At 42.3% G+C, this 14,399-nt stretch overlaps 1 protein-coding gene across 1 annotated transcript; it reads left to right on the forward strand.

Annotated features, from left to right (window-relative positions):
• The first annotated feature begins 2,356 nt into the window (after window positions 1–2,356).
• On the forward strand, window positions 2,357–9,764 carry LOC307055919 (NADH dehydrogenase [ubiquinone] 1 subunit C2). The gene is made up of 3 exons (XM_079708220.1): window positions 2,357–2,637; window positions 7,583–7,726; window positions 9,585–9,764. Exons 1-3 carry the CDS (start codon window positions 2,469–2,471, stop codon window positions 9,632–9,634), a joined length of 363 nt encoding a protein of 120 aa, XP_079564346.1. The 5' UTR covers window positions 2,357–2,468; the 3' UTR covers window positions 9,635–9,764.
• The last annotated feature ends 4,635 nt before the right edge of the window (window positions 9,765–14,399 follow it).

The following is a 14,399-nucleotide window of genomic DNA, read 5'->3' on the forward strand; positions in this document are numbered from 1 at the left end:
GAGAATTTCAGTTTTGCAAGATGAAAAAGATCTGTTGTACAACAATATGAGTATACAATACTTAACACTACTGAACTATACACTTAAAAATGATTAAGATAATAAATTTGGTGTTCTGTTTTTTACCATAATTTAGAAAGTTAAAATTTTAATTTATCAAAAAAAATTATTTCATAAAGTATATCATAAATCTAAAGGTATGTAAAATGCATATGTAAGATTAGAAATATAAAATGTATATCCATGTACCCTCCACACAGCCTAAAAATAGAATATTATTAATACCTTAGAGGCCTTCTCTGAGGCCCTCCTTCCCCAGAGGTAACTATCCTGAATATTTGTGTTAATTCTTCTCATACTTTTCTTTATAGTTTTACCACTAATATGGGGTATCTCTAAATAACATATATTTGCCTAATATTGAACTTTATATATGGAATCATTTATCCTCTTGTAACTTATCTCTTTTTCTTTGATCTCTTATTCTTTTTTTAACATGAACCTCTTTTTTGAGATTCATCATACTGGATATTCCTTTGAATGAAAACACCATAATTTATCTTCTATTCTGTTCTTAATGGACATTTAAGATGTTACTAGTTTGGGGCTCTTACAAATGGGTATTACTGCTGTGAATATTCTTGTACATCTCTTAGTCCTGGTACACGTGTCCAAAAGCTTCTCTTGACCCTAGATTCTGGAGTACAGATTTAAGTAAACGAAAAAGAAATTGAACACAACCTAAGTATCTCTCAAAAGGGTAATGGATGAATAAAATGTGACATTTATATAATGGAATATCATACAGTAATCAAAAGGAATGAACCTGATCTTTCTGTATCATCATGGATGGATCTCAAAAACATTATATGGAATGATAAAAGTGAGAGAAAACAGGAACAATGAATCATACTATTTAGGTAAAAAAAAATTTGAAGCACACAAAACATAATACTAAATATATGTAAAAATATAAAAACTGGACTGGAAGTGTGCACAGTAAACTCGTGATCGCGTTTGTCTCTGAGGAAGATGGGCTAGGGGTCTTTAGAGTGTTTTATTTCCTTTTAAAATAAATATGACAAAATATTAACAATTGTTAATTCTGGGTGACAGAATAAGCATATTTGTTCTACTGTTCTTTGTATTTTTTTTGTGTGTGTTTTAAGTTCCTTAAGAGAGAGAGAGATTGGACCCAGAAGAACGTGGGGAGAATGTGTAAGCATCATTGAAATATTTGTGTTTGCCTAACAGTTCATCTAGTACTCAAAATTAACATAATCCTAAGGTAGGTTTCTGATGGTTTTCATTCTTTTGCTATAATTTTAAAAGGAACACTGTGGTTAAAAAAAAGACTCTGCATATGTCATACTAGTATTTACATAAGACAGATCCTCAGACATGTAATTACTGGGTCAAAGAGTGTGAACCTCTGAAACATTTGCTGCCTTCCAGGAAACTGTTCCAATATACGTTCCTTTGGAAAATCCTAACTTGAAATGTTACGAATCTGGGATTGCTTTTTGTAGGCATAAAAGCCTCATCCTTTATTTACTGAAACTTAATTCTTCCGCTTTGGAGATCAATACCTGATGCATATAGCTTCGCATTAACCTCTAGTTTAATCAGCATTCCTCTAGATAAAATGTTGAAGACATTTTAGCTCCTTATCAGGAAGGGCTGTCTAAACAGAGAGCTGCTCGAAGATCGGAGCTCCTTAGTCCTGGAGGCAGGTGAGCAGAGACTGGACAATTACTTGGCAGAATGTTATAGATTCCTTCTTTTTTTTTTCAGTCCTCATATCTTTAGGAAACACCTCGTCCCTCAGGGACGTGCAAGGACCTGAAGACCCAGGCTGAATTTCGAGAGTTTAGCTAAGTGATCCAGTCCTGGGATTCTCCGAATTCTTTATGGCTGGCTGGACCTTAATTTTAGGCTTTGTGGAGGGTGTGCCTGTGCGAATGAATGACAGGAAACGCAGGAAATGAAAACTAGCTTTTATTTTATTTCAGTTAATTACGTTTCTTAAAACTATCCATCAAACCCACTTGTGGGTTTTGGATACAAAGATAAATTCTTGCTGAAAGAACATTCTGGGGCGGGAAAAGGAGAGGCAATTGTGGGTGGGGGAGGTTGGGCGAAAAAAATCAATGTCTCCTAGTCTTCTCGCAGTATGGCTCATTTCCCTACTCCTCGACCCCCCTACCAAGCCCCGACATCCCTTCCGTGAAGTTAGCGCCGGCCGGCAAGCGAGCAACGCCGGACACTTAGTAGCCCGGAACTTCGCGTGCGCGTTTCCGGCAGCAGCGTGCAAGGGGAAGTGTTTGGGCGCCGCACCACCTCGCGCCATGCCCTTCAGCCCCGCGCTCGGAGGTGAAAGCTCGTGGCTTAGGCCCCGGCCGTGGTCTTGGTGATTTTCTTTGTAGTTGGAGGTCAGAGGCCAGGCCTCAAGTGGGAACGGCCTCACCATGATGAACGGCCGGCCGGGCCGAGTGCCCTTACAGTTCCTGCCTAATGAGGCCCGGAGCCTGCCGCCGCCCAAGCTAACCGACCCGCGGCTCGTCTACGTCGGCTTCTTGGGTTACTGCTCCGGTCTGATTGATAACGCGATCCGGCGGCGGCCGGTGGTGTCGGCCGGTGAGGGCTGCGCGGGCGGGATGGGCTGGGAGGAGAGGGGGCTGTAGGGCTGAGGGCCGGCTCTGCCTTAGGCTGCCTGAGGTGCCTCCGCTTTTCCGGGCCTTTTCGCGTTAACAGGCCCCGCCTCGCCTCCCTCAGATATCCGCGCCCCGTGAGCTTCTCAGAATCGGGCCGGCCAGAGTGTCATTTCAGGAAACTGAGATGCAGTGCAACGCACGACCTCGCAGTGAGTCTGTGAAGGACCCCGGACTGAACTGCCTGCTCCCCTCTCAGTTCGCGCTGTGGGGTGTGCAAAAATGAACGATCAATGGATGCAATGCACTACTGACACTGCGTGCATTATAGCATTTAGTCTTCAGACACCTTGGGTGGTGAGGTGGGGGAGAGGTATTATCCATAATGGGGAAACAGAGCCTTAGATTAAAGCAGCTTGCCCAAGGTCATAAGTAGCACAGTCTGTTTTTAAACTTCAGAGTTTAAAAAGAGTGCTGTTCAGAACCAGCACTTCTCAGATTTAATGTGCATACTAATAACTTGGGGATCTTGTTAAAATGCAGATGCTGGTTCATTAGATCTGGAGAGAGGCCTGATGGTCCCAATCTCCCAGACGCTGCTGATCTGGGGACTTCACATTGAGTAGGAGGCTCTAAACCACTGGGCTGTATTTCCTAGTAGATCAGTGTTCACCTGTCTGAGACCAGCAGTGATAGTAAGTGACACAGTTAACTGTGCTAAAGTCTATGGATTTCCAAAGGGAAGAGAGGGAAACTTTGCAAAAGGTGTGTTTGAATTTAGCTTTGATATGTCAGACGGATACTTGGAGAGAGCCTTCCAGGCCCGTGAGAGGCTAGTGGGAGTGAATGGGGGGCAGTTGATGATGAGTGAGTGCAGAGTAGGGCGATAAGGCAACAAAGATTTAGGTGGATGGTGGCAATTTATTCTCTAGGCAGACGGGAGCCTTACATGCTTTTGAAAGCTATCAGAGGAAGTTCAGTGATTGGACCTGTGTTTTAAAAGGTCAACGTTGTTAGAAACTGATTGGAGCCAGGGAGCCCAGCTAGGAAGAAGGCTAATACAGTGGTTCAGGCAAGCAGGAATCACCTCACTTGTGCCTCTTTTGCCTTCTTCCAGCTGTATGTATGCCTGGAGGTCGACTCCCAACCCACCAAATTTTGGCATTTCTAGTGCTCAAATAGACTTGAGATCCTATCTGCTTTGGACATAACCCCACTCCACAGAAAGGAGTGATCTTTGTCCATTTCTGCCACTAGGAACTATGCAGTATTCTCCCTTCTTATCACCACTCCACACTTGCCCACTCCTGTCACTTGGTGCAATGGAAGGAGCTCCATTTTGGAATTAAATGGCCTTGCTCCGCTGCTTCCCAGCCATGTCACCTTGGGCAAGTTACTTGGTCAGAGCTCAAGATTCCTCATCTATAAAATGAAAATAATTCATCTTTGCATATTTTTTTTTGAGAATTAAGTGAGATTCTATAGGCAAATGCCTGGCACACAGAAGGTGCCTAATAGATTTCCCTTTCCTTAGCTCTTGTTATGCAAACAGTTTACCATATATTTGTTCAGCCTTAACTGAGCTCTTTCTCTGTGCCAGGCAGTGTTACACATTGGGTATATGGGGGGAGGAATACTGGCCTGCCCTTGAGGAACTCCTAATTGTGTCAGGGAGACAAACAGATCTGGGTCTAGGTGTGACAGACAGGTATTTTGATAGAGGTGGGTGAGCAGAGAGTACTTTGGGAGCATAAAGGAGGTTCAGATCAGAGGGATCCTGTTCCAGAGGAAGAAACGGTTGGCTGAGATTTGAAGTATGTATCACTTAATCTCACCTCATCGTTGTCAAAGAATGTTTTGTGCCTTTTCTGGGAGACAGAAGAGCATAGTAGTTAAGAGCACAAGCTTTTGGATTTCACACCACCTCCTCCCTACTAGCCATTTGATTCTGGAGAAGTTACTTATCTCTGTGAGCTTTAGTTTCCTCATCTATGAAATAGGGATGGTGTCTACCTCTGTGTGGCTGTGAGAACTAGGTGAGATAATGGATGTAAAGCACTTAGCCCAGGCCTAGGGGTCAGAGTTCCTGAGTTCCCTGGGTTGCCCCTCAGTTGCTTTGGAAAATTCAGGTCTTGAGGACTTTATTGAAATAGTTTTCCTCAGCAGCATTTATTGAATGCATACTGCGTTTATCTAGTTCAATGTCTGGCATATAGTAATGTTCAATGAGTATTTATTGAATGAATGTGTAGATTACAAGGAAATATAAAACATTTCCCCAACCATCCAAAGATTTACAAACCAGATGGGCATATCTATTAAAAAGATGAAGTGTGGTACAACTTTATGCACATAGGAGGAGTGGGGAAGAGAAATATACGGTGGATTTTCCAACTATGGCCATGGAGAGTACCTGGCATTCTGTAGGTAGTTGGAATATTCTGTCAATGAAATCAAGTTGTGCAGATCTTTTTCAAGTTAGCAGAAAATATTAAATACAATTTTTTCTTAAGCTTTTCTCCCATCACCTGTTTTTAAACCCTTATTTCTGGTTACCACTTACCTGCCCTAAATTTCGAGTTAGTTGGTATCTAAGTGTAATCCACAAAATTAAATCTTTATTGATTTCTAGTTTAATATATCAGTAGTTTATGGCATTCTGCAAAGAGCACCATGGCTTTCAAGTTTAGGTTCACTGAGTAAAGGAAAGAAGGGGAAAATAATTGTGGGAGGGTTGTGTATGTGGTGAAAAGAGAACCACTGCTGAAAGAGAAGAGGCTAGGGAAATGAGGACTTGGGAAGAGGCCAAGCCATGCCTTTAGGGCTAGGACACTGATATCATCTAAATCTTCTGTGAGGGATATGAGTAAGCACAGAGAGTCTGAGTCTTTGTATCTGTGTAGTCCAGCGGCACACGGGAGAACCCAGCAGATTTTGGTTTGCTGTATTACAGGTGGCCCATTAGGGGAAGCAGTGGCTGTTTGGGCTAAGGGAGAATGCAGAAGAGTCTGGGCCCTGTCCAGTCCCAGGTCATAGTGATCCTTTGTATTTTTATTGTTTTACAATTTTTCCAAAACACTATAATAACTACTGTGAAAAAGATAGGTTAGGTATTATCTTTGTTTTAGAGGTAGTAAATTGATTTGCCCAAGGCCATTCATCCATTTATTATATATTTATTAAGTGCTGTCTGTGTGCTGGTATACAAAGATGAATCAAACATTGACTTTGCCTGGTAGTAGAGAGAGAAATAATTACTATAGCAATTTACATATTAATAGAGATGAGTTCATCCTTTTAACTCCAGGAAAGTTATAGGAAGGTTTCTTAGCAGAAGTGATGTCTGAGTTGAATCTTGAAGGATCAGGAAGTTGCTGGACAGAGAAGTAATCAGTGCACGGTATATAGAAGCATGAAGGAGCCTAGTTTATGTGAGGCATTAAAAGTTGTTCAGTATTGCTGGGCACAGTGTGCATATCAGGGAGTGTCAGAAGATGAAGGTGGAAGAGGCAGCTCATGAAAGGCCTGGGAGATCATATGCACGAGTTTAGGGTCCTGTTGACCATAATTGAAGAAGGGACTGACAGACTAGTTTGTGTTTTAGTAGAAATTCCTCTAATGACAGGGTAAAAGCTGGGATCAGTGTGGAGTAGAAAATGAGGTGAAAGGGAGACCAGTTAGTGTAAATGAGCACAAGTTCCCTGAAGTGAGGAAGGGAAATATTTATAAGGTAGAATTGACAGTGACTGGATGTAGGGGAAGAGGGTAGAAAAAAAAGATAATTACTATGTTTATTACCCAGGACATGGATTCCTGGGTAAATGGTCTTATTCTCTGAATTAAGAAAAAGAGGTATGAATAGGAAGGAACTGAGTTTGTTTGGGGGTATTCAGGTAAACGTATCTGTCAAATATTTGGATATATTTGTTGTTCAGCATGGTGCCTGAGTTGGACGTTACTTATAGATGATAATAGACAAAACTATAGGAATAAAAAGTTCTCCAAATGAACATCTACGGGATAAGAAGAGGGCTGGGAATAGAATTCTGAGGCATAGCTAGAAAACCTGCCCTTATCCTTTTGCAAAAACATGTTTTTGTATATAAAGTTTATACCTTTGCATCTCCCCTTCACATTTTAAATTTTGGCTTTCCTAGATCATGTGATCTGATCCTCTCCAGTCTTATTATAATAGGATGATTTTTTTAGTAGGATTTTATTTATTTATTATTTATTTATTTGCTGTTCCGCGTGGCATGCGGGATCTTAGTTCCCCAACCAGGGATCGAACCCATACCCCTACAGTGGAAACGTAGAGTCTTAACCACTGGACCGCCAGGGAAGTCCCAGTAGGATGATTTTTTTTAAAGATAGTTTTTGAATAAGTAATACATGCAAAATTACAAAATTTAGAAGGTACAGAAGAGAATTGAGATATATTTGTCGTACAGTGTACTGTTTTAGTAACCACTAGATATGCAAAAATAAATCGGTATATGGAGACAAACCAAATTGCTTTTAGACCATCTGTAGAGGGCTTTACCTCTGCTCGTCATCTCCTGAACATGTCCTGGAATACAAGCTAGTGTAGGTCTAAAGTTAACTTTTTGAAAAAGAAAAACTTTTTTTTCTGTTTTAGTCTGCCATTCAAGTTTTTGTACTTATCCACCTTTTTCCTTGAAGAAACTTATAAAACCTGAATTTTAAAAATCTTGGGTTCTGTTGATAGTTATATTTGTAGACTTAATGTTGCTTTTCATAGTTGCCAGATATCCTTAGGAAGATGTCCCAAAGAATACCCATGTACAAAAGCCTTTTTTTTTTAAAGAATGTTGAAAGAAATAAATTATATATCTGAAACATGAAAAATGTGATTTTTAATACACGTGACTGATTTTTGCTTTCTTTGGGATTTGTTGTTTCAATTTCAGGTTTGCATCGCCAGCTTCTGTATGTTACTTCCTTTATTTTTGTTGGATATTATCTTTTAAAACGTCAAGACTGTATGTATGCTCTGAGGGACCATGATATGTTTGCATATGTAAAGACACATCCAGAGGATTTTCCTGAAAAAGGTATTTCAAGTTAATTGTAGAAAACTTCTTTCTTACTCTGTATCATTTTCCCTGGTTAATCTTATTTATGCCTATGGCTTCAGTGCCTTCTGTATTCTGTTGACTTCCACATCTTTGTCTATAGACCAGAATTCTCTTGAATTCATATATCCAGTTTCTGGCTGAGTACCTCTGTGTCCCTCAGACAGCAGACAACTCATGTCCCCTCTGCTTGCCCAGACCTCCTGTTCTTCTGTGTCCTGCTTCAGTGAATGGCACTACTGTCTACCTCGGCTCTCCAGCCAGAAGCCTGGGAATCATTTTCAAGTCTGTGTCTTTGACTTCCCATTAGTCATCAAGTCTTACTGTTCTAATCCCTAAATAATTCTCAACTCTGAACTCTCCTCTCTACCCTTGCCACTACCCTGGTTCAGGCCCTGGTAATCTCTTGTGTGGGCTCTTGCACTTGCCTCCAGCTTGCCTCTGCCTTCAGTCTTACCGAAAATCACGTCTGTGTGAATAAATATGGATGTGCTTAAAATAGCTATCCATTGCCTTTTAGATAAAATGAAGACTCCCTAGGATGGCTTGTTTTCCCAGGCTGAGCTAATTGCCTGGTAGAAACACTTAACTCATACCTCTTATCCACCCCTTAACACACACAGGCTGTGTTGTGTCCCTCACTGGACTGTAGCTTCATCTTTGTTTCTCCAGCCTCCAGCACAGAGCCTACACATAGTAGGCACTTAATAAATAATGGCTGGCCTGAACTACATAGAGCCCTGCCTCATCTCCTGCCTCATGAAATGCTGGCCTGAACCTGCCCTATATCACTTTGTACATGCTGTACCTCCTTAGTCCTCCTCTTGCTCCATTTCTACTCTGTGCACCTAACAAATTCCTGCTCAAGATTCATCATCTCAGTGAAGCCTTCATCCAGCTATAGACAGGAATTTCCTTAGCACACTCTACTTATCTTTGTGCAGCTGTGAATATAACTGTAATACAGCTGTTTTCTTGTTTATATTTTATACAGATACACAATATAGATGTGTATGTACATGAATGAATGAGGGTAGGAAATTTTTGAAATTTTGAAAATTTTGTAAATATATAGATTTTTAGATTTTCCTATTTATGTAAAAGTATAATATTAAGCATTTAAATTTCATCAGACTGAATGATGATGTGTAGGGTCCTATTTAGCTCTGAAATTGCATTACTCTAACATTTCCCTAGCCTTCAGTCACATATGTGATGTTTATGGTGGATCAGAAAGGCAGCTTTTTTTGCCAGTGAAGAGCTCAAAGCCTAGTACAAAACCATGAACAGTAGATGTATCAGGGATGGGAAATACTCAGGACTGCTGGATGTTAGATCTGAAAAAGGAATCTTGGGAATATTGATTTCTAAGAGGGAGACCCAGTGGCAGTTAGTCCTCAGTCCCAGACCTCTGGCTCTTTGCCTCCACATTTCCACTAGCTCCCTCTGGCAGTGAGTGTAGCCTCACGGGCTCATTCTCTCTGAGCAGCAGATTACTGGCAGGTGTGCCAAGAGCCTTCTTCACGGACAGTGCAGGCATGGAAAGCTTGAATGCCTCGGCTCCTGGCCCCTCCCCATTCATTCCTTCTTTTACCCCTTCAGCTAGGATCCCCCTGGCAGCCCTTTGCCCCTCCAGATAACCATCTGGATGTCACCACAGATTCTTCCAAAGTTATTCTTCATTCAGTGGAACAAAATGCCTCAGTGATTGCCAAGCCATGGTTGAGGACTAGAAAATAAGGCAGTTCTTAAAAGAATATTAAGTGTTAATTTTTCTTTAGGAAATATGATTTTTTAAACACAATTTTAAAATCTTCTGTGATCTTTCTTTTTATAGATAAGAAAACTTATGGTGAAATTCTTGAAGAATTCCGTCCAGTGCGCTGAAGTCTCCAAAATGCTTGCTCCAGTTTCACTGATACCGGTTTTTTCTGAATTTTGTGGAACTGTTTCTATGACATCTGAAGTTTATGTTAATCTATACATTAACACCTTGTGATTAAAATGGTCATCATAAGCACTCTGACTTCTTTTTGTCATAAGAAAAATAGTTCATCGGAGAATGGTCAGTTTCCATTTACCTAGTTTTAAGAAGCCATCTGGCAGATTTAAAAATGGGGTTCTAGTTCAGAGTTGGCAAACTATAGCCTGTGGGCCAAATCTGGCTCACTGCCAATACAATTTTATTGGACACAGCCAAGCTCATTTGTTTACCTGTTTATGGCTGCTTCCATGCTACTGCAGCAGAGTTGAGTGGTTGTGACAGAGACCTAATGGTCTGCAAAGCCTAAAATATTTAATATATGGCCCTTTACAGAAGAGTTTTGCCTGTTCCAGTTCTAATGCAAAGTGAAACCAAGCAAGCCAGATTATGGAAGGTTTTGTGAGTCATGCAGAATAATTTTGACTTGATTCTATAGGTAGTGGAAAGTCACTAAAGGATTTTAAACAGGAATAACATGGTCATGTTTGTATTACTGAGCTCTCTGCAACAACATAGAGGGTGGTTGAGAAGGAGGAAACTCAAGACCAGGAGAAGAGCTGATACGGCAAAGGGGTCTCAGCTCTTAGATGGATCATCCTGGAGAAAGTGGGCTCAGTAGCTAATTCTGTCTACAGTGGAGCTTGGTGCAATTAGAAGTAAAAGATCCCACCTAACTAGAACGAGGTTACTCTTTATGGCTTATAGCTTGGTGCAATTAGAAGTAAAAGATCCCACCTAACTAGAACGAGGTTACTCTTTATGGCTTATCAAGTCCAAATGCTTGTCCAAAAAGTTTTTGTTTCCAAGGTCAGATTTTTTTTTTTTTTTTTTTTTTTTTGCGGTACGTGGGCCTCTCACTGTTGTGGCCTCTCCCGTTGTGGAGCACAGGCTCTGGACGCGCAGGCTCAGCGGCCATGGCTCACAGGCCTGGCTGCTCCGCGGCATGTGGGATCCTCCTGGACCGGGGCACGAACCCGTGTCCCCTGCATCGGCAGGCGGACTCTCAACCACTGCGCCACCAGGGAAGCCCTCCAAGGTCAGATTTTATAATCAGATTAGGTTTTGGAGATTAATAAAAGTGTTTATTTATATGTGATTTCAAATTAGGTGGCAGTCTGAATATAAGCAGATGGGCAAATCAGATGGTTCCATCTCTTCTCTTGAGTCCTACTTGTTAAAAATGAAATTGTGGGGCTTCCCTGGTGGCGCAGTGGTTGAGAGTCCGCCTGCTGATGCAGGGGACACGGGTTTGTGCCCGGGTCCGGGAAGATCCCACATGCCACGGAGCGGCTGGGCCCGTGAGCCATGGCTGCTGAGCCTGCGCGTCCAGAGCCTGTGCTCCGCAACGGGAGAGGCCACAGCAGTGAGAGACCCGCGTACCGCAAAAAAAAACAAACAAAAAAAAGAAATTGTGTCTGAGAAAGTACTTTAGAGGTTAATAAAGATATGTACAAATACAAGGTATTTTTTATTGCTACTGCAATAAATATAGTTCACCTGTGCTCAGCAGGTGTAAGAGTGTGAACCACTCAGAGTATGACTCTGCTACTTCTTAGTTCTGGAGGCTAAAAAGTAAGGGAGGGCTAGAACAAAGACAAGGTGAGGGTGGGAGAAAAAAATCCACCTACAATAATAGCTCTCACATGCCAACTGCTTTTGACTTATTGTCTTGTTAAATTTCATAGCAACCTTATGAGGTAGGTAACACTATCCCCATTTTATAGAAGAGGAAATTTAGGCTACAGTGGGTTAAATAACTCGCCCAAGATCACAGTGAATGACTGCCAAGAGGGAAGGATGTGAACTTCGATTAGTCAGATGCTAAAACCTCTCTTTCTGCTCTAACACACTGGCCAGGTGACATGTGGTCCCTTGTGAACCACTGGCTACCACCCCAAGCTGGTAACAGGAGCAAGGAGAGTTGTGAATAACAACAAGCAACCTAAAGGTGACCCAGTGATGAGTCCACGAATTGGTTCTCAGAGGCAGGTAGGCAAGCATCCCAGACATCCGAGTCGCCTTCACTTCTAGCTGCGGGTCCAGGTCTTTCTGGTCTTACCATCATCAGGCTAGCGAACTGCTCCATGTCCTCATCACAGAGTCTGCCTTCTATCATGTGGAGTAAGCTGTGGAGTGCAGAAATTTTAAAAAAGCAGTCAGTATAAATTCACACCATTAAGGTACTGTCACATGCCTATTAAAATAGGAAAATACTGAAAAAGCGCAGCGGTGCTGCCATAGGAAAACCCTGGTGGCATTACAGCGCTACAAGCAGAATCTGGTTGTCAGTGCTGCAATATCTCACCTAGTTTCATCTCTACATTTTACTAACAGGAAAACTACAGAAAGGTGAACTAAGTTGTCCAGGGCATAGAGAGATCAGTGAAGAGCCAGGACAAGAGGCCAGATATTTTTTAACTTCTGTACAGCTGCCACAAAAAACCAGCTAGGGTGTGTTGCGTTACAATATAGAATTGGCTGCTTTTGTGTTTGAAGTGGTTTGGCTGACCAAGGAGTGGGGTTTCTCACCGCTTTGCCATCCCTAATTCCCACCTCCAGCCCAAGCTGCAGAATTCTAAGGTGCTAAGGAAATCCAGTAGTGTAGAGGAAAGGAATTAGATGTGAGTTAGGCCAGGGCCCATTCACATCTTGGCTCTGCCATTTCCTGAGTAACCTTGGACTCATTTTATCTCTCAGACCTCCAGTTTTTCCATTTGTAAGAGGGATTATAATTCCATAAGACCATTGATATGCAAGTGATTTTAAACTACAAGACTATTCAAGTGCTAATTGTTTTTACTAATATTGTTATTATTCAGTGAATAAACTGAAACCCAGAGAAGTGATTGAAAACAAGGCCTGACAGCTCATTAGTGATGGAATCAGGACTTGAACCCAGAGCTCTTGACCCAGGCCCATTACATTCAAGAAGAACCTCTGAAAGCCCACCCAGGGAGCCTCAAGGGGAGAGGGAAGCAGGGTTGAAGTTGGCAGTTTGGGTTTGGGTTTGAGGTAGGGGAAGGGAAAATGGCTGAGAAAATACCAGGAGCAGAGCTCTTTACAGGCTGTGTGTTCAGGATCCACGTGTATTTCCCATCATTATAGAGTGGCCTCAGGAAAATCATGAGAGTAAATCTGATGGAAAGAACTCCCAGCTCAAAGTTGGGGCCAGTCTTGCTTGTTTTTATCCCCCTACTAATTATGTGACTTTGGGTGAGTCAGTTCATTTCTCTGGATTCAATTTCCTTACAGGTAAAATGAGGATAAAGATTCTGCCCAAATACCTGCATCAGGTGGTTGTGAGATTCCCATGGACATGGGCTTGGACATGGTTTACTACCGATGAAGCCAGTTTGTGGGAGCAGGGCTGACAGGTGGCATAGGATCAAAACTGGCATGTGCCGTGGCCAAATTTCTCCCAGTCATTACCCAGGAGTGACCCATCCATGACTGTCCCAGATCCCCTTCCCACCTCCTACCCTGTGCCACCACCTGCTCGTCTAGCTTCCTGCTCATCTACACCTCACAACCCCAGCCCTTCTGTGTTCAGATTCCAACACGTACGTATATGTCCTCACAGCTGGGCTTCCCAACGGGCATGCCTCCACACTGGTGTCCCCGGAACAGATTTGAGTGCCCAAATAGTGGTCCTTTAGCTTTCCATTTGGCTGGCTGCCACTTGGGATGGCCAGAGTACCCCTACTAGTTGCAGGACTACTGTGAGTAGCCTCACCTATGTACCCCCATGTGCCATATAAATATAATTCTCCATATTTCATAACTTGAAAAAATGTTGGAAGCAGTGCCTCACACACAGAATTCACACTCGACACCTGAGTAAACACATGCCTTGGGTAAGTTTCTTCACTTATAAAGTAGAAAAAACCTATCTTCCGGACTTCCCTGATGGCACAGTGTTTAAGAATCCGCCTATCAATGCAAGGGACACAGGTTCGAGCCCTGGTCCAGGGAGATCCCACATGCCGCGGAGCAACTAAGCCTGTGCGCCACAACTACTGAAGCCTGCGTGCCTAGAACCCATGCTCTGCAACAAGAGAAGCCACCACAGTGAGAAGCCTGCGCACCACAAAGAGTAGCTCCTGCTCACTGCAACTAGAGAAAGCCCGCGCCCAGCAATGAAGACCAACACAGCCAAAAATTAATTAATTAATTAATTTTTAAAAAAACCTATCTTCCTAGAATTGTTATGAAGATTAAATGAGTTAATCCTATCTCAAGCATTTAGGGACTATGCTGGCATTCATTATGTGCTCAAATAGAAGCTATCATTTATATGTGACATCAGGGGTTCTTATTTTAGAATTCATGGATAGGCCCTGGTAGATGGCATATCCCCTTAAATTGCATGTACAGTTATGTGTCTTTATGCCTAGACTCTGGAGAGTCCTTGGCTTTAATGAGATTCTTAAAGAAATCGATGGTGAGAGCACACCTGTTCAGTTCGTACAGCTCCAAATATTCACATACTTACTAATAATTGCACAAATACAAATAAGTGCACATCAGGTATGCACTCACCAACCACTTTTCCTTATGTTTCCATGACAGTTCACCACCATTGCTCACCAATTCTGGGTCAGAAGGAGAGTAAGGCAGGCCTGGCCTTGGACCTTCCCAGGTCATGGTTCCAATATCCCAAAGTGGGGG

The sequence above is a fragment of the Hyperoodon ampullatus genome (assembly GCF_949752795.1).
Source record: "Hyperoodon ampullatus genome assembly, chromosome: 7".
In the NCBI taxonomy this organism is placed as follows: Eukaryota; Metazoa; Chordata; class Mammalia; order Artiodactyla; family Ziphiidae; genus Hyperoodon; species Hyperoodon ampullatus.